At 43.4% G+C, this 20793-nt stretch overlaps 2 protein-coding genes across 3 annotated transcripts; both read left to right on the top strand.

The window, feature by feature from the left end:
* Positions 1–476: 476 nt before the first annotated feature.
* Positions 477–6142, top strand: tmem135 (transmembrane protein 135). The gene is made up of 15 exons (XM_019873278.1): positions 477–664; positions 1043–1170; positions 1357–1449; positions 1550–1583; positions 1870–1935; positions 2019–2065; positions 2136–2177; positions 2266–2436; positions 2525–2594; positions 2671–2838; positions 2916–2979; positions 3058–3134; positions 3493–3591; positions 3672–3739; positions 4447–6142. Exons 1-15 carry the CDS (start codon positions 527–529, stop codon positions 4595–4597), a joined length of 1416 nt encoding a protein of 471 aa, XP_019728837.1. The 5' UTR covers positions 477–526; the 3' UTR covers positions 4598–6142.
* A 1795-nt stretch (positions 6143–7937) lies between these two features.
* ltn1 (listerin E3 ubiquitin protein ligase 1) lies at positions 7938–19253 on the top strand. Of its 2 annotated transcripts, none has more exons than XM_019873267.1 (29): positions 7938–7993; positions 8072–8124; positions 8310–8489; positions 8604–8777; positions 8936–9126; positions 10564–10714; positions 10808–11053; positions 11135–11428; positions 11504–11713; positions 11988–12029; positions 12124–12313; positions 12573–12812; positions 12891–13044; positions 13230–13380; positions 13476–13686; positions 13778–13934; positions 14163–14276; positions 14378–14505; positions 14599–14734; positions 14923–15067; positions 15143–15356; positions 15467–15704; positions 15964–16041; positions 16122–16308; positions 16472–16637; positions 16713–16933; positions 17466–17660; positions 17873–18040; positions 18725–19253. In XM_019873267.1, exons 3-29 carry the CDS (start codon positions 8349–8351, stop codon positions 18785–18787), a joined length of 4605 nt encoding a protein of 1534 aa, XP_019728826.1. In that variant the 5' UTR covers positions 7938–7993; positions 8072–8124; positions 8310–8348; the 3' UTR covers positions 18788–19253. The 2 variants fall into 2 exon arrangements, with proteins under 2 accessions (XP_019728826.1, XP_019728825.1); XM_019873266.1 differs by having other exon boundaries at positions 13458–13686.
* The last annotated feature ends 1540 nt before the right edge of the window (positions 19254–20793 follow it).

The raw sequence follows: 20793 nt of genomic DNA, 5'->3' as shown, positions 1-20793 counted from the left end.
CGCAGACACACGCACAATCTTTTTACGATCATTTTGACAGATTGTGATGTCCTCCTGGGAAATTAATGTAATGGTTGCAATTATGTGAAAGTGCACAGTCACGAGTCATGGGAATTGGTGAATTGACTGTCAAATTTCCACATGAAGATTGATGAGGTCTGTAACTTTTCTTTTCAGTGACTTAGATTAAAGTCGAAAAGAGGTGCAATCATCAACATTATTCAAAATATGTGTGGATTGAATATGTAATGTATGATTTTCACTTTCATTTTTTGCGATGCGTCTGTAGATATATTCACACAATTTGATAAAAGGCTCACAGAAATATGATTATATAATATGTATTTGCCCATATGTAATCCTGCAGTAGTGAAGTTTGCATTTTTAAAAACACTAACTGACTAAAATAGTTGCTGTTCCAAATAATATCCCAATTTAAAAAAAAAAATCATACCGAGCGGGGCCGCGCAACGTGAGCGCGCACCCGCCCCTTCCGGCTGTCACTTGGCTAACAAGCAAGACATCCATGGCTGCCCTCAGCAAAATAACATGCAACTGCTATGAAGTCGGTCACACTTGGAACCCGTCGTGTATGCAGTCCACCGTGGACATAACGAGGGGTGCGCTGGAGGTCTCCTTCAAAATATACGCCCCGCTTTACGTGGTGAGTCGTGCCATTTCACCGCACATACGTAGGAAGCTAACGTTAGCCTAGCAAACTCGAGTTGTGGGAATGTTTGACAGTCCGGCTGAAACTCCGCTAACCCACATTTGTGACGCCAAAAGACCGTGGAGGTGCTCAACAAGTCCGGCCTCGCGTCTGAAGCAAATGTCAAAAATAATGTGATTAGAAGCATCTCTCAAATCCAATTCAGGCTCGTTCTTTTAAACATTCTCACACTGACAAGGACACTCATTATTGTCAAAAACACACCATGCACTGACGATGAGCGTTGCCAATGCAAACACACTGTTCACTCAACCCCGGTGAAGTCAGTGGCTCGATACTGGCATTACTCTCTCCCTCTCTATCACCCAACAGATAGCAGCTATTCTTAGGAGAAGGAAGAAGGATTACTACTTAAAAAGGCTCCTTCCTGAGATCTTACAATCTACCTCTTTCCTCACTGCCAATGGAGGTCTCTATATATTCTTCTTCTGCATTCTCAGGTGAGTTTTCTCCGGCAGCTTTCACTTTCTTTATCATTCTAGATCACCACCTAATTGAGATAAAAGCTCACCTTTCCCAACCGCATTTCATTTCACTGAATCCATTGGAAAATGGCAACACTATCAAGTGCTGTGAAGATGTTTCGCGCTCACGTTCACATAACAATACGAATATTTCCACTGAAGGAAACTGCTGGGAGGGTTTTATTCATGGTCCGCTGGGTTTGGCTCAGCTCTGCCCGCCTCCTATATCGCTATCCTCCTGGAGCGTAAGAGCAGGTGAGATTGTTACTCTTTAAGTTTGTCCCAATCAATACTGCACAAATTGTGGGGTCTGTGTCTTAATTCTGTCTTTTGATGACAAACTTTCCTTATGCAGGAGAGGGCTTCTCACTATATACATGACAAATCTCGTAAGTACTGCAGTGTTCATGAAACTTTTTTTTTTTAAAGACACTGTATTTACTCAAATGCTCAATCAAAAGTACAACGTGATTATTTTAAATAAGGCTGAGGATGCCTTAAGATGAACACATGCTGGTGAACGTGAAACTTCCTCCCATGTTAATACAGACCATCTGCATATGTTGGTGTCCATTTTTTTAAAATTCATGTTAATAATGCAGCGCATTTGTCCGGTGAAAATTAAGACACAAACAAGTAGTGATGTGTGAATGAGTATGTGTTGTTGGTTTGCAGGCAACTGAGACCTTGTTCCGCATGGCCGTGACACGGGGCCTCATCACACCTATCAAACATGGCGAGGTCAGAGACAAATGAGTTTAGGTTTTGGTGATTGGCAAACCTTTTCTAACCAGTTGGACTCTTCTTTTTTTCCCCCCGTTTAGGTGCTCCTCTTCTGCATAACTGCATCCCTCTACATGTTCTTCTTCAGGTCAGTTCCTCTCAGTGGAATGGGCTTAAGATGATTATTTACATCAAATTGTGTTTTTATTATCCCGCAGGAGTAAAGATGGCCTTAAAGGCTTTGCATTTTCCGCATTGAAGTAAGTGACTCTGCCTTGCTTTACTGTTTTTAATTCAGCCTGAACTATAAAAATGTCATCATGCGTGTGCATATTCTCCGACTTTCAGATTCATCATCGGCAAGGAAGAGATCCCATCTCACTCTGTTCCGGCCGAGCAGGTTGCCGCAAGTCCCCGAGAGGCGTTGGCTGCCTCAGAGCCTTCACATGCCTCAGTAATGCGGATCGACTCGAGGAGCAAATCTTTGCTGGCCTACGCCAGAGAACTGCTGGAGTCAATGTGAGGGAACCCTCTCAAACTCCTACTCAATTGTGTTCTTGTTTTTGTTTTTTTTTGTATTCATCTTTGCATCCGTGCAATTATCCAGATGTAAACGAGGTCCAAAACACAGATGCTGTAAACATCATCAAGACAACTGCATTTCCTATTGCATTAAAGTAAGTCTCTGTGCTTATGTGACGCTTGCATTCCCTACTTCCGGTTCCTCATTTACGTGAGACACTTTCTGCTTAGGGTTTTGTGAGGATGTTCAGCGTCGGCTACTTGATTCAGTGCTGCCTTAAAGTGCCCTCAGCTTTCCGGTACCTCTTCTCGAAACCCTCACGGCTCCCCTCCCTCTTCTACAACAAAGACAACTTCCAGCTTGGGGCCTTTTTGGGCTCTTTTGTCAGCATCTACAAGGTACATGTTTGTTTAATATATGCCATTTCCTGGTCAGTTTTTTTTTTTTTTTTGAACTCTATTTCTGGTCCATTCAGGGAGCAAGCTGCTTGCTTCGTTGGTTGCGGGATATTGACGACGAGCTCCACGCTTTGGTGGCCGGTAAGTCAACACTTATCGCGTTTAGATAATCCATTCTTATTGTGTAACAACGCAAATGTTTCTCATCGGTCTTGCCAGGATTCCTGGCGGGTATCTCCATGTTCTTCTACAAGAGCACGTCGATATCCATGTATCTCTTCTCTAAGCTGGTGGAGGTAAAAAGAGACAAATTTGTGTTGAGATTTGTGGGAAGTGAGAACCAAGGTTTTGTAGTTAAGGAAAAGTAATTAATTAAATCAAATTAAAATATTCATTTTTGCTGGCCTCACTTTCCTCTTGGATGGAATGTATTTCCTTACTGTAGGTTCAGTGCATAAGACTCACGTTCACCTTTTTTTTTTTGTTGCCATTTGTTAGTGTCTCATTCTAAGTGAGGCATCAAACGCAAGTTTTTGCGGCACACTTTGAAGAAGACGTCCACGTCCGCACAATGTTTGCTTGTTCCTCTGACACGTATCCATTATTTGGAGTTGATCAATAACAGTACACGCGATAACCTCCCCTCTCTCTCAGACCTTGTACTTCAAGGGCATCGAGGCTGGCCATTTCCCGTACTTCCCACAAGCGGACACATATCTCTACGCCATCTCCACCGCCATCTGCTTTCAAGCTGTGAGTGACATCCAAACACAACACACCAAAGTGGATCTCATCAACGGGATATGTGACGAGGAATTGTGGTCATTTATTAGGCTGTGATGGAGATGCAGAATCTTCGGCCCGCCTATTGGAAGTTTCTTCTGCGTCTCACTAAGGGCAGGTAGGATGGATTTGTTTCAGTTGTAAGTGGCAAATCCAAAAGGAGAGTATTGATTTTAACCAGTGGCGGGCAAAGTTTGGTCCAAGGGCCACATACGGCCTGCGACGTTCTTTATTATAGCACAGCAAGCATTTAGGTTGTCACGAATGTTTGCATTTATTTAATTGTTTTTTTTTCTTTTCTCCCTAAAGTTGGCTAATTAAAATGCATGCATTGCTTTGTAGTTTATTTTGTAGTCATTTATCGCAAATAATCTTTTTTTTAATGGCAAATAGTACAATCTAATTATTATTAGAATACAGTTTAGCATAAAATACACAGTAGTAAAATAATAAATGCAACATTTTTAATATAAATAAATGGTTGATTAATTCTATTGAAATTATTTATTTGTTTTTAAAATGAGCATGGATTATTTTACCAAAATGCGGTTTTACCCACTGTTTTGTTTTCATCATCACATAATTGGTGACTTAATTATGATTAAATTCTTTGTGAATACCATTTTACAATGAGCAATCATGATTACTCGATTAAAATTATTTTATGTACACATTTTATTTATTCATGAGTTGACATGTATGCATGTTTTAAAAATGTCATGATGCTTCAGTGCAGAAGGTTCCCTGCTCCTGCAATACCACAATCCCTGTGTTAAATTGCTCATGCTTGTCATACGACTTATATGATCATATTTTGCCTTGTAGGTTTGGCCTGATGAATCGACAGCTGCTCGATGTTTTTGGCACTCAGGCCTCCAGGCAATTTCAGGGGTTTGCGCCCCAACTGGACCCACGCTATGTTTCGGTGCCCAGCCAAACAGTGCTTCCACCAGGGGGCGACGTTCAGCTTGGATGACGCGGGTCAAGTGTGTGGGAGGAAGGGCTGAGGTGATTAGAAATGGTCATCTTTTGCTAAGAGATGTGTTATTTGGAGGACATCTTGACCAGCCTGTTCTGGGGAGGGAGTTGGCCAGATGTGATTGATGCGTATGACGGCGTAGCGCTACTCTGTGAGCTAATGAAACTGTGCAGTGACCATTTATGCAATTTTCGGATAAAATGGCCGTCAAGGTTGTAGCATTCCACCACTCACATCTTTCTTTCTCAGGTTCCCCTCGAATTTTATCGCAAGCCAAGCGTGTTGAGTGTTTGGAATTGTTGTTTTAACGATCAAACTAATGTTTATGTTTTCTTTACATTAATAACATTTGGAAAAATCAGATAATCCATCAGTGAACAGTGTGGTTGACTGCGTAATTTATACATACAGGTATATGATTGGTGTTTAGACGAACTCAACCCAGTCATTCAGGAATGGGAAACATGGCCCATGAAAGAATTTGTTCCGTCCAACCTTGAATTCTAAAAACAGATGAAACCCTGAGCATCTGCTGCAAAGAAACAGCCACAAATGCTCAGCATCTATAATAAATAACAAATAATTTTGCTCATTGCAAAATCATTTTTAAAAAATATTGTATGACCACCTGGCCCCTGATAGCAAAAGGGGTCGCACCCTACACTCATGGGCACAGTGCATTATTTTCATTTTAATCAACAATAATTTACAACGACAGTCAAATTTGACTGGAGTTCATGTCACATTTTCACCATTGATGACACAGTAGTGCAGTTTGAAATTACTTTGTCTGAAAGGGACATATGGAAAATTGACTTTTTAATGACTTGTATATAAACCCATTCGGTGTAAAAATGCACAGCCAAGTAATCTGTAATTGCTGTTTGAGGTATTTTGATGAGAAATTGTCACAGACATGTCACTAAGACACGTGGGAATTGTTTTTAATTATAAAAAAAAAAAATCATGTCTCCTTTAACATCTGAACGGAACAGAATATAATGCATCATAAATTACTTTGTTATTGTTAGACTTTGATTGACCAAAATGGACGGGAGGAACGTCACATTATTTTCATTTGTTGTTTGATATTACCATGACAGATGTAGACCAGTCCAAATAGTGGAATTGTTTGAGTTAACGGCACAATTAAATGTTTGTCTAATGTTTACCACCTGTCCAAAGAAACTAATTTTATATTTGTTTGTTGGGTTTCAGTTTACATAGCTGCAGGAACGGTTTTACTCAACGCATCCACAGGTTGGAAAACTGTTTACCCCTATACATTCATAGCGTGTGCCAAAAACCGTATAACATTTGAAGTGACTTTAACATATTTTACAGAAATGAGTTTTATCTGCTGGTTTATTCTCAAGTGGACCACAATTGGTCATGTAAAATTGGGCTGTGAAAATCCAGTTTGTTTCTGAATATTTTACACCCAACACTCCGAGACAGCTTTCGACACACGTGACCTCTGTTAGGTTATTCATTGTTGAAAAGATGACATCATAGTAATAAAATCTGTTTATTACACTCATACTTGCCTACAGATGTTTTCGATTTAAGTGAAGATGAAGCATTCATTTAAAAAAATCATTGCAATGAAGTGTGTTTTGATTTTGTGTATGTATGTTTGTGCTGAAAATTTCTAGATATGGTGCATGGTGCATTGTCCGTGAGGGCACCACATCACCTCTTCTAAATACTGTACAGCTAGCTCACCGGTCACAGGACATTGTGCGTTGCAGTAAACGGAAGTGACTCGTCCTGTTAAAGAAGGACATTTCAGTGTAAATACGAAACATGATACAGTAAAACCTGTACGCCAAAAACGAGGGTGGTTGAATTACGCTGGATCGTAAGAAGTTATTTTTATAGTTTGACCGATAAATGTCACTGAGAATGATCCTAAACCTTTCACAAACATCTTAAATGCAGCAGTCTGCTTGGCTATGGTTTTATTTTGAAAATGTTTAAAACCAATCCATTTCCGTATCCTCACATGTAGCATGTTGTGTATCAAGGCACTCTTAACTTTTTCGTGGCTATAATAAAGATTACCGAATTTACATCATTTTCAGCACTCAATGGGGGGCAAAAATAAACAACGAACTAAAGGAAACGTTCGGGTAAGTTCCGTTTACCTGTCACTGTGTTTACTTGAGCCAAAATCCATGAACGAATGCAATTGATAAGACGTTTTAGGGCATTACCGATGAAGAAAATCATTTGGATTTCTTAGACATGTCTGTTTACTTTTGCCCCAGTGTTCAGTACTGTACAGTTGTCGACATTTACGGCATTACTACTGTCATGTTTTGTTTTGGTTTTCTGTTCTCCACTTAAACTACAGCTTTACCTATTCTTACTATAGCCGTCAAGTAGCGGCCGGGCTGCCGAGGTGTTGACCCGGGAAGGTGGCGCCATCCCGGGGTTCGTCGGTTTCGATACAACGCTTTCTTCGGAGTTGAGCTACGTGCCTGCTTTCCATGGCGCTGAGGAGCTGGACACCCTTGTCGATGCAGACTTCAGACTCGTGCTTAGGAAACTTTCCAAAAGGGATGTCGTCACCAGACTGAAGGTAAGTTAATGCATTGAAAGTGTCCAACAGAGACAACGGAATATTAGAGAAATATTATGACACATACTATCAGCATTACAACACCATGCACTCTGCAGCACAAATGTCTTTAACTTTGACATGGCCCTAAAGATAACAAGTCATGCAGAAAATTATCGAATAGATGGCTAGATGGTGTTCAAATTTCACAATGTATCTACTGAGGTCTTTTGCTTTTTCCAGGCTGTGCAGGACTTTGGATCCATGTGTCAGGAGCGTGGCGCTGAAGATGTGAAAGGGGTTCTTCCGTATTGGCCTCGAATATACTGCAAGATTTCGGTGGTGAGTAGCTCATCCAGCATTACTTGACACTCGTGTCAAAAATTCTCTTTCTTCCCCTAGGCCGTCAAAACTATTGCTCCTTTTGTATGACACACCTTTATTACAAAAGTAAACAAGTATTACGGCTCCGAATGTCAATCACAACTAAGTCTGATCTTCTTTTTAAAGACAGAACTGGTGAGACATTTAATGCAATGTCTGTTGCAAATGGGCTACTATTTTTCTTTTTTGTGTGTGTGTGTGTGTGTGTCTTTTAGGACCATGATCGGCGCATCAGAGAGGCCACCCAGCTGGCTCTTGAGCAGCTGGTGCTGAAGGTGCACCGCAGCTTGGCTCCCTTCCTGAAGAGCTTGATGGGCCACTGGATCCTGTCCCAATGCGACACCTACACACCGGCAGCTTCCGCCGCACGCCGAGCTTTCCAGGCCGCCTTCTCGGCCGCCAAGCAGCCTGAAGCCCTCAGCTTTTGCAAAGATGAGATCCTTAATGTGAGTGGTAATGGTGTTTTTAAAGAGGAGAGGTTCATTCCGCATCATATTTCTGAAACCCTTTTTGTCATACTGCAGGTACTTCAAGATATTTTATTAAAGGATACTGCAGACACTCTCAGTGATCCTCAGTAAGTCAACCTCAGTCATCCTGATGTCACTGCTGTTCGTCATGTTAAATAGAAATGTCACCTTTTTTTTTTTTCTTTTGCCAGGACCGTGACAGTGATCCTCAGTAAGTCAACCTCAGTCATCCTGATGCCACTGCTGTTCGTCATGTTAAATAGAAATGTCACTTTTTTTTTTCTTTTGCCAGGACCGTGACGAGGATGAGCGAGAAGCCAAATATTTGCGCATGTTGACCAGCTCTCTTCTCGGGGTGAAGAGACTGCTCTCCCTGCTGCCCCAGAATGACATGGCCGCCATGGAGCACAGACTAGCTCATCTTGTCAACCCTGCCAAGTTCTGGAAGTACAGCAGACACAAGGCACCGCAGGTCTCGTTCACAAAAAGCATTATGGGTTGAAATGTGTTTCAGACTGATCCTCTTTCTTGGCTTGAAATTAGTATAGACCCAGAGTGAGTAGTAAGTAAAATGGGTACTTCACAGGTAAGAGGAGCTTTCTTCGAGATGCTCTGCGCTGTGTGTGAGTTGACGCCAAGCCTTGCGCAAAGTGAGGCACCGCGTCTCTGCCCAGCTGTTCTCCTCAGCGTCGACGACACGGATCCGCTGGTGCTACCTGCCGTGTGGGAGTCTGTTCTCCATGTAGCGTCCTCCATATCTGTAAGCACCTCTTTTCTAGGATATTTTGCTCCTGAAAGCTTCATTTACACTGCTTGTCTCAGTGGCCACTTTTGATGTAATGCCTAGATCATTTTATTTTGCCTGGGCCCACTTGTGTGTCTAAGGCTGAAACCGCCTGAACATCTTTGCTTTTGCAGGACTGCTGGACACACGTGAACCCAAAGAAGGGCTTCCTGCCAAAACTTTGGTCTCTCTTAAAAGAAGGGGGCAAAGGCATGGCTAAAGCCCTTCATCCCAATTTGATGCCATTACTTAGCAAACTGCCTCAACAAGTCACCGACCCAGCCTTGGAGTTCCACACTACTTTCTTCACCTCACTCATACATGGGTAAGTCTTCCACTTTGCTTTCATTCCACATGACAGTGTGATCAAGCTTTATTGTCATTCTGCGAGGTACACAGTAAATTGTGCTATCCAGGGATACTAAACAATTCTATTAAAGCAAATACTACAACGCAAACAAAACAATTGCTGAGTCCTGTATTGGTGGAACCAGTACTTTCTCGTGAGAGAAGTGTATCGCGTTGAAGTAACTGAGGCAAATCGGGTGCATTCCTTGGTTGCAACCAGCAGAGGGGTCGTTGGTTCAGTCTCAACTCGTTTCCTATTCAAAGGCGAACAAGAACACGATCCCTCTGGCCAGCATTATTCTGCTCCGTACAGCACTGGTTTGGGAACAGCAGTTCAGAACATTAAAAGATAATCAATCGTTATTACAAAAATATATCAGTACAAAAGTGTTCTTCACTTTTGCAATTAAAATTGTATTGGGCAGGCATGAGGGACTTTTGGAACAGGGAGAACCATCAGGATCTCATTTAATAATATGTATGTATGAGGAGAGGTTGACTAAAGGTGACATTGCCCAGATAAAGTGTCTGGACAAGATAATATAATGCAGCTCCTGGTCTTAATGCTGCTGTCTGGGTCTCTGATAATATTCCTGGTCTCGCGCAGAAATCCTTATCTTTATAAGCAGTGTCTGTGGCCCAATTATTTGCAGTCTCTTCTCTAAGCCGGTACGCCATTAACAATATTACCTTTTTTTTTCCCCCTGGCTCAAATTGAGGCAGAGGTTGTAACATACTGATCATTGGCATGCGGGCCTATACCAAGCACCACAGCTTTTTTTCCCCAATGTATTTACATGCTCTTGTTGTTGTTTAACATTTTCATTTAAGTCATATATTACACTAAAATCTGAAAAAAAATTTAATATCACTAGTGCATGCATCTCCAGTTAACATTAATCAAGTTCCACTTCAATTGAGGCAGAGGTTGTAACATACTGATCATTGGCCTGCTGGCCTATACCATGCACCACAGCTTTTTTTTTTCCCCAACGTATTTAAATGCTTTTTTTTTGTTGTTGTTTAACATTTTCATTTAAGTTATATATGACACTAAAATATGAAAAATTGAATATCACTAGTGCTTGCATCTACAGTTAACATTAATCAAGTTCCACTTTGCTAATTGTGGCCCTGTTAAATGGTAGTTGAAGATGGTTGTGTGAAATTTCATTGATAGCTTTTTCCACGTTGGTCAAATAACGGAGCAAAACAAAACAAAACAAAAAAAAGAATAAAAAGTGGATTTCTAGATGTCAGAGCTTTAAGAACCAGAGACGGCTCGAAATCAGGCACAGGCAGCCTCCTCCGAATGTTCTTCATGTATGTTGGAAAATCCCCGATTGCTGCATTGACAATCTCAAGAAATCATGACTCACCCCCGTTACCCTTTTATTGTGTGTTCGATGTTTAGCATTTCCAGTGAGCGTGCAGCCAATAGCCCCTCAGAAAGTGCCGTTATTGTGACTGCTACCGTAGAGTGCTTGAGGTTCTGCATTCTGTGCCATTCAGCACAGGAGGAAGAAGATCAGTGCAAAATCCGGACCATGCTTATTTCACAGCAGGTGAAAATTAAACAGTTGAATTTGCTGTTTTTCACCACGTTAAAAAAAAAAAAAAGTTTCTTAATTGTCCACCTTTGCCCTTTCCTCGATTAGCTCTTGCCGCTACTTGAAAAGGCTTTTGAGAACCCCACACTTCAGAATGGTCCGCTGTTCCTGTTGGTCACTGAAATGCTCGTTTCCTGGGAGAAGAGGGCAAGCGGAGAATCTAAAGGACACAGGGATGTCTTTCAAGGACTTGTGGCAGACTTCTGGGAGGAGCTCGGTATTGTGTTTACCCGCCACGCAGACAGCGAGGAAGCGTCTCCACAAGCTTTGGAGGGAATCGCCGCCTTGCTACAAGTCAGTTTGCTCAATTTCCGCCTCAAGATAGACTCGGGCAGATCAATGCGGCTGAGCCCTCGCTGTTTTTCATCCCTGCAGGTGATGCGCTACCCAGAGAGAGTCAACAGAAGACATACGCTGAAGAAGTCCGTCAAGATCAGTTTTTCTGAATCTGAAGATGGCGACAAGCCTGGCACGGAGGGAGGCGAGGCTGTGAAGACGGAGCTCACGTCGGCTAATGTGTGCAGCTCTCCGCAGACGCGCCATTTTGAGGAAGCGGTGTGCCAGCTGGTGCAACTGTGCCTGGTGCATGTGAATGAGAGAAGCTCCGAGAGACACCTTGTCTTCCTTTCCCTTCTGCTGCAGTCTTTTCACACAACTAATATCTTCACTGTAAGTATCCCCCCGCCCGTGTTGTAATGAAGTGGAACCGGAGCCAGTTAATCCATTAAACACAATTTGTCTCAGACGTTAGTCGAGTTGGATGATGAAGGCAGCGAGCAGAGGGCCGAGGGCCGAGCAAACAATCCGGCCGTGCGCTTCCTTCTGGACCGAGTGGTGCCGTGGTTGGCAGACAAAGAGCGGACAGACACGGAGCACCTCGTGGAGATGGTCTTCAGCTCATTGTCTTGCTGCAGCCGCCAGGAAACCACCCGCATCCTTGACCACATTACTGCGGTAACATCCATCCATCCAGCCATTTTCTAAAGCTGTGCACTACTTGAGTACTGAGAGATCTACTTGATACAGTGACAGAGAAGCTTTGGGCAGCGTGCATATGGATTTGTATTTGTACAAATATAGACCCGGTGAGAATAAGCGGTTCAGAGAACACATAGATGGATATTTCTTTCATTTACTGAATTGCAGAGTCTTAGGTGTAACACACTCCATGGTTTCGTCTGTGATGGCCCCTCTTTTTTTTCATGATTTAATGGGTTTTTCTTTGCAGATGGAACTGCATTGTGGAATCACTTTGCAAATCATCCAGAGGGTATGTGTCAATTTCTTCACCAGGACTCACAAGAGTGTTATGACATAAATTGCCGCATCATGCGAGTCCAACTTTCTGCTGTCCTCCCCACCAGGCGTGTGCTGACCAAGACACGCTTGCAAGTTGTAGAGAGTGGCTCAAAGGTTCAGTTCTGGGCGAGCATCTCCTCGCTTTGACCCAGGAGCTCTGCAAGGTCAGACCTGGCTGCTCCAGCTCTGCCTCTTCGAGCAGCCGCCACAGTTGGACCCTCATCAGCCTGGTTCTCTCACAGCACCACAACAATGGTAGTGAAGTCATTGTGTCTCTGCCAAATTAGTCGCACACTGTACTTTAGTAGAAGTAGAGACACTTAGAGCCATAAAATACTGTTGAAGTAAAGTAGAACAGTTGGGTAGGGAGGCTGTCTATAATGCTGCTCTCCATGTTTTTCCACCTTATAGCACCTCCAAATTTCAATCAATCAAAATGTCTGCTCTCTTAATTTCCACCTGAAAAATCCACTCTGACATTGTATTTATTATTATTACTTTTTGCGCACACTAGAACCTCTGATAGGGGCGGCGTACTTGGAGAAGATCTTAGAGAATCTGCACGCAACGTTGTCTGAGACCAAAAGTCTATCAGACGCAGGCAACATGGAGCCTCTTGTGTCCTTCATCTGCGACGTGGCCTCCACCTTCTTCTCGTCTGTGCAAAACTGCCTGCTCCTTCCTTCAGCCGAGGAACTCCTGTTCACCGTCTTTCAGCTCATCGCCCAAGATCAAACCCACACTTATCTGTCTGGTGGGACCTTGTGACACGCCACACAATGACATCGGATCTTTGCTCACGAGCTAATGTGTATTGATCTTTTCCTAACAGACTCCCTCTTAGATAAATTGGGGAAGGTATGTGTCGCCGGGGTCCAGTCACTGGTCCAGCACTCTGAGTATGAAGTGGCACAAGGTGGTTTCCTGCACAGTGCTGCCATCTGGGTGCAGAGCAGATTACTCACTGCGTCTTTGGACATCAAAAGGTACAAACATTCACCTCCAATCTCAATGATTAACTGTTTTATTTAATATGACGAAAATATTTCCAGATATAGAGAGAGATCTGACGAAATTCAAATTAATGTGATGCGATTTGACAGCATATGATTAGATGAAATTGAACTACAGCCAGATCATACTTTTTTTTTTTTGTTTGTGTCATGTTTAGTTTGTGGTATTTAGTCCTGGCTGTACAGAGTGTAGTGGAGACCATCACTTCTGTCTGCGATCAAGACTCTGCCATCCTTTCCCATTTCTTTACCCACTTGATGCCCAATGTCAATGGATGGGCAAAACTCAGGCAGGCCTTGGCTTCACATGTAAGACAACATGTTGTAAACCTCATCGGGTCTGTGGAATCATTGTGCTTTTTATTTATGCTGATTTTTACATAAAGCACCTGTCTCCTCTGAAGTGGGTCAAGACACCTTTGCTGGCGAGCCGTTACAGAGGAGTTTGCGAGACCTCCCGCGAGGACATGTGGAAACTGAAAATGGCCAAAGTCTTACCAGCCCATTTATGCATTTGTGCCCTGCTGGGAAAGGTGTCTCGTGCTGCCTCACTTTCAAACTGTAACCAAAAGAATGACAAGTGCCAACCACAGCTGCCAAACCTGATGCACACGGGTACACTTGCAATACATACTATAGTTTTTTTTCTGTATGTACCGGTATGTATACATGTTGTTTAATGTGTTTTTTTTTCCCCATGTGTCAGTTGCAGAGCTGCTATATGCACTGCAGTGGTGTAAGGAGGTGGAGCACGCCCCCACTCTTGTGTCCACCTATCGCGGCCTTCTCACTGAGTGGGAGCTGTCAGGGGGTCTGCATGACTTGGTTACAACCACAGATTTGCTGGAGATGCTCTACTCAAGGTCAGGTTCACTCCGTGTTTAGTAAGAAGCTGTAAATATACTGATGATGACCATGGCTCACTTTAATTGGCAGACCACGCTGGATAGTTTTGTTCTGTGGATATCATATCACAGCTGAAGAGCAATACAGTTTTTTCCTTACAGCTACTATAGGGCTTGGCAGATAATGTAAATATGATAAGCTCTTATGCAGCGGCATAAAATGATATTCTACAATTTACCCCATAGATCAGTCGAGCTTGGTGGTCTGTGGTCTCTGACGCTGGAAAATTACATTCGTACCCACAACCTGGCAGCCACTCACAGCGCGAGCTTGAGGAAGCTGTATGGCTCTGTGGATAGGTCAGTGACAATAATCTTGTACTCACGAATACCTTTTTAATGCCACGGGACTTTAGTTGAGCAGGCTTAAAATGTATGTTTGCTTTGTTTTCATGTCTCAGTTTGTGGCCGATGTCACCAAGCAAACTGAGCACGCTGCAGGTGCTCTGCCCCATCATGACACAGGAAGAGCGGCAGAGTCTGGTTGCCCTGGCAACGGCAGGAATTATCAACTGGGAAGAAGATGACAGTAAAAAGACTTAGCACAATGCGTGTCCCCTCATTTTCAGTCAGGCAAGAGATTCAACAAGTTTCTTTTTTGTTGTTGTTGTTGTCATCCCAGACGTGTACGGGAATGTGGTGGTGCTGTTGTGTTGTCTGCAAGCTGACACGCAAGTGGAGGATGAGGTGGTGCCGGCCATCTTGTCCACCATGATGGAGTGGAGGACCCATAAAGAGGATTGGTTCCTCTTTGGCAGGTAAGACCATATTTCGTCATCAGCCACGAGTGTTACTTTTTAATATTAAACTACTGAAATTAATTATTGAATAAAAAATCTATCATTTTTCAATACAGTATTGGATCTCAGATGCATTAAATGAAGTGTCGAGCGATTGTTTGTAAAAATGCTTTCTTTGCCAATATCTCGCCTTTGTGTTTTATCAGTGACCTATCCAAGGCAACTACACAACAGCTGAACCTTACAGTGGAACTGATGCGCTTCCTGTCCTGGCTGGTGACACGCTGTCCGACAATTCTCGGGAATAGCCAGTGGGATTTCTTACTCTGTGCTATGTTAGCCTGGTTGGAGGTGAGCTTCCATCGTCGCCTCTTTTGTCTCCTCTATATGTTGGCGTCTTATCCGCTGGCTTTTCTCTAATCTCAGGTGGCCAGCGAGAACGTGAGCAGCCTGTGGAATCCATGGGTGCAGCTGCTTGCATGCGAAAGCGCTGCTCTGGTTGTGAACCTAAGCCGGTTCTTTGCGTCAGCCCCGCCTGATGTCCTGGAGAAGCTTCCGTCAGAACTGGTAGCAGAATGGCAAGATTTTTTTGTTGACGGAATCTACAACCTGCTCTTACCCATGCCTGTCAATATCACAGGTAGTCTTCAATTTATGGTGAAAGTGAAAGCTTTCTCCTGTTGAGTACTTTACAGTTTAGTGCAACAGATTCATTTTAAAATAGTCTTTCTTGCTCTTGTCTGAGTGCAGATGCCTTCAGAGAACCCGATGACCCCGTTTTTCCTCTGGCGGTGCTACAGTCGCTCGGCGTGGCTCTGACCTATGCTCCCGTGCAGCAGCTGAACCAGAACTCCCTGCCGGCAAAATTTGTAGCAGACCAGAAGACCAACCTGCCGCAGCCTCTCCAGACGCTTCTCAACACCTTCTGTCCTCTGCTTGTCTTCAAAGCCCGACCTCTTCAAGTCACAGTCTACCACTTGTTGGCAAAGTAAAACTTTAAATATCTCTAGCCAGCAATTATTGCATGTCCTTAACATTTACTTATATATAATATACCTATTCATGGGATAAGACTGGAAACCCACATGCCAGGCAATCATCACTACATAAGATTTCCATCACTCAGCTCCTTGAAGTATTTTGTCACATTGTGCCATTCCCAGCAGCTCACCTAAACTGTAACTCTTTGGCTTATGGGGCTGTAATAAACGAAGTGGGCTAAAGGAGATGCCATCTTGTCAATTCAGGGTCATGCCTCAGCTGCCTGAATGTGATGGAGAAGGAGACGGCAGCAAGTCTGAAGATGACGGTGATGAGCCAAACCTGTAAATCCAAGTTTTTGGGCCACGTCAAATATGCAGCACCGGATGAGAAAGAATCACTCAGGCTTCTTTATTTTGTTCAGCTCTCCTCCGGCTGGTTTGATGGCAGTGCTGTCAGCGTGCGAGGAGTTGTGCGACAGCATCCTGGCAGGACTTCAAGTCGGAGAGTTTGCGATGGTCTCGCCTCACAGCGTGGAGTATTCGTGCATTCTGGGCTACTTGCTGGCCTGGAAGCTACTTCTCACCTTTTTCAGGTCATCGCCCTCTCATGTGAGTCCAAAGTCTAATTTCAGACTTGCCTGTAATAAACCTATCTGAGCTATAACGTGAGGCAGGAACGGCGAACTGCAATATCGCAGCAGGACACAGTATTGAGTTTTTTTTTTTTAAGGGAATGTGTGTTGATTTGATCACTCTCGTGATTCATTTTCAGCTGCGTGCCCATTATGCCCAGTATCTTAAGAAAACCTCCTCCCTCAGCAAGCTCCTCCTTCACCTCTTCAAACTGATGCCTGAGAATCCTATCTTCCCGGGCCAATCAGCAGAAACGAGAGACTCCAAAACCTACTTCACAGAGAATCTCACTCTGGCGGTTAACGGCAAGAATGCAATGCCACGGTGTCAGTCACTGGCGACAGAAAGCGAAATGAAACCCATCTTTCCTCCTCCCACAGAAAGTGATGACATCGAGCGGGAGCTACCCCACCTGGCATGTAGTGTTTACTATGACACGGTGCAGGACTTGCCCGCTATGGTGCGTCTGTGGTGGAATAGTCAGGAGAAGCGTGTGAGTGGCACCGTGGAGAAGTTCACAACCAAATACGTCAGTCCAGTACTCTCGGCGCAGGAGATCTCGTCAGTCCACAGCAGCACGCAAATGTTTGAAAGCATGACGGTAAGGTTACGCTCAGTTTTATTTGATTTCTGTTTGGGTTTTTTTTTTCCCCCATGTAAATGTATTTTTACTAAACATGTGTGTCAAACTCAAGATCCGCAGGACAGCTCCACCCCCCACCCCCCTGCCCCGCCCACATAATTTTATGAAGCCCGTGAAAGCATGCCACAATTCTTACAAATTCTTCTGATTGCTCACATAAATTTCTTATACATTGTTTTAACATTTGGTATGACTGGAAGGAAGTGAGTGGCAGGATTTGGTGACCCTTTTAGGTAAGGGATGTGTTTGAGGTGTAAACCAGACACCAAAGAACCCACCTAGTGATGGATCGTGCGCTGTTGTGAAATTATCTGTGGGTGAAATTATCTGTGGGAGTACAGCTCTTGTGTTGGGTCTCATGAGTCAAAACTTGCTGGCTTACCTAATCGTAAGTCCAATGTGCGCCAATCGTAGGCTGTATGGCGTTAAGTCATAATGGAAGATGGCAGTTTATACTCCTTGTAACTACCGTCTACTCCCGTCCCCTCAGGTAAAAGCCCGCTCTGCCGCGCGGGAGGTGATTGCCACCTACTCGGTGGATGAGATTTTCATCGAGCTGGTGATTCAGCTGCCGCAGAGCCACCCTCTGGGCTCTGTGGTGGTCGAGAGCGGGAGGCGGGTGGGCGTCTCTGTGCAGCAGTGGAGGAACTGGATGCTGCAACTCAGCACCTACCTCACTCATCAGGTATCAAGCAACACACATGGGCTATATAGACACAAACAGTAAAGTGTGGTACGCATGTTGTCATGTGCGGTGTCTCTTAGATTTTAAAAAGAGGTTACGATGTTAAAACGAACATGCGTGTTCCCGGCTTCGACATCCAGCTTCTCTTGAGGTTCGGCATCACTCTAGTCACTCACAGTGTAGCCTGATAAAGGTGCATTGAATGTGTTCAGAACGGCAGCATAATGGAAGGCCTGGCACTGTGGAAGAACAACGTGGACAAGCGCTTTGAGGGAATCGAGGATTGTATGATTTGCTTCTCCGTTATCCACGGCTCCAACTACTCACTGCCGAAGAAGGCCTGTCGTACTTGCAAGAAGAAATTCCACTCCGCGTGCTTGGTAAGTCATTTCTGTTACGGTCAGAGCAGTAGCATTCTAAAGGAAAGGATCTGCATAGCATCCACCGCGTTGGTTTGGAATTTGCTACTTAATGTCTTAATATCAATACCAATGTTGCCATAGGAAATAATGTAAAGTGAATCAATATTTTCCAGGCTCAAACTGTGTCATCATAAAACCTTTATTAACTCTACAGGGCAATGTTAAAAACAACACAAAAGACTTCTAAGCTTAATTGTCATAGAAGGACAAACACTTTAACACTAATTAGAGCGTGCCGTTTGTTGGCAAACCTCGCCGGTCATTTTGATGCTATTTATTATCCATTATGTTTTCATCTTAAGCATCTGCTTGGTAACGCGATGTTAATTACATTTCTTGCTTATATTGTTTCCCGAACCGCCAGAGGTTTGGAAGTTGCACATAATGATGGTTTGAATTTGAATTTTCGATTGGCTTTGAGGCACATCTTTCCCCAAAAGATTTGGTTCAACTCCAAATGGTACCACTTTTTACCACTTGTTCCACTGTATGAAGTAAGAGGACAAGCAGCCTGTTCATTTTTGAAATTACAATACAGAATTTTTGCGGTAGCCGAAGTAAAATGTCCTGACAACTAATCAGCACTTTTCTGTCACACGTTGTTGTAACTGTGTCTTGTCTCTTCTATCTTCCTCTCTGCAGTACAAATGGTTCACATCCAGCAACAAGTCCACATGTCCACTGTGCAGAGAGTCCTTCTTCTAATGCACAGGTCATGTTTCAAAACTTCATTCGGTTATGATTACCGTATTTGCTGAACCTCCTTCCTTTTGAGCCCCCTTTTGACCAAAGCAACAATTTGTTGAAAGATCTGTCTGGACCATCGACACCAATCAATCCAGTTAAACATATAAATATGTCTTTGGGAGTGAATGATTTAAATATTGCAGATTTAAAAGTGACTGTTGGAACGGAGTTCTTTTACAAACTGAAAAAAAGGCATGCAGTGTTCAATCAAGGGTCATACATACAGTATTTTCCTAATATTTAGGAGTGTAAACAAATGTGACATCTGCGCAGGTCCACCACTTCATTGTTAGAGTAGATTTTAATTCCAAAATACAACTAGACATCATATGTACCCAGCCTGAACAATCTGCGATAATCTCATTGTGTCTGATTGCAGCTGTTTATCATGCTGCACAAGACAATAAAGTTGAAATGGATTGTTTTTCTTTGAGTCATTTATTTGTCGGTCCACGTTCTCATCCGTTTATCCTCACAAGGGTGTGCCGCAGCCTATCCCAGCTGTCTTCGGGCAGTAGGCGGGGTACACCCTCAACTGGTTGCCAGCCAATCACAGGGCACATATAGACAAATAACCATTCGCACTCACAATCACACCTTAGGACAATTTCGAGTGCCCAATCAACCTGCCATGTATGTGTTTGGAATGTGGGAGGAAACCGGAAAACATCCCTAAACTTGGATCGCAGCAAATGATTTTTCTTTTCTGGCAGCTTGGTGACCTCATAGTTAGCATGTATGCTTCTTGGTTGAGAGGTTCTTGATCAGAATGTCAGCTTGGTTGCTTGTGACCACCACTTGTACTACCACACTTTGAGATTATGCGATCAGGTCTAATGAAATGTGGTTCTTCCTAACCCTCTCAAGGCCTAGCAGTACCAAGAGGAAACTAAACATAAAAAACAGTAGACAAATGGTTATGTGTCGGATTTCTTTTTCCACTCTTGGAAATCACCTACAGTACACCTATGCAGTTATTGAAGCAATAACAAAAGATATATATCCTCATTATGTGTATACTGTCACTATTGTCCCCTGTGTTCATTTATCTTGGGGCCAACGTGATGCTGAATAGTCCGACTCACCTTTGGAATCTTTTGCTTGCATCACAGTGGCTCCTCCGCGCCGATTAATTATGACACATTCAGCACGATCGATGAATTAGTTGCACTCATTTTGCTCCGCTATCGACAGCTTCTCCGTGCACACACGCGTTGGTGTGTGTCTACATTTGTAATTCATTATGACCACCCAAATATTATCAATACAAACACCCAACACCCATCATCGTCTGCCCTTGACCTTTTTAATAGGCATTGATCTGTTTGCTCGCCATAAATATTTATATTCTCTTGCTACACACACACACTGAGAGTCACGCTCACATCTTTTTGCTCATTATCTGGTTGATTAAGCAGCATTGCAAGTGGTTATGAACTATGTACTAGTACAGACGAGTACAGGCCAGCAACCGTACAGCCTCGGATATGACGTCACTCCAGTTGTCGTCACAAGATGGCAGTATAACCCCAACACTGTGACTAATGGCCGCTTTATGACGGATTGGGTTCATTAGAAAGCCGAGTGTTAGGCGCTCACTGATCCCGAAAGATGAAATTGTTTTCTGACCCAATTTTTGTTGGTGTTTAGCTTGACGTTTCTTGTTACCTTTCGAGTGCATTTCATGGTATCTGCATTGAAATAACAAGGGCCGTCCTGTCAAGCGTGTCTTCAACCAGCTTAACAAATAAATGCTCAGAACGATGGATTTTGACTCTCAGGTCATACATATACCCGATGAAAATGAATAAATAAATAAACAAGGATCACGGATCCACACCTGATATTCGACAGTTTACTTTTTTGAAGTATCATATCAAGAGTAGTCAACCGTTCATGCTGTTTGTGCAGGCAACAGGGGGTTGACTTTACATTCAGTGATTGTGTGAGGGTGAATGGTTATC

The sequence above is a fragment of the Hippocampus comes genome, unplaced genomic scaffold, assembly GCF_001891065.2.
Source record: "Hippocampus comes isolate QL1 unplaced genomic scaffold, H_comes_QL1_v1.1 scaffold59, whole genome shotgun sequence".
Classification (NCBI taxonomy): domain Eukaryota; kingdom Metazoa; phylum Chordata; class Actinopteri; order Syngnathiformes; family Syngnathidae; genus Hippocampus; species Hippocampus comes.
This window is presented reverse-complemented; position numbering and strand designations above follow the sequence as displayed.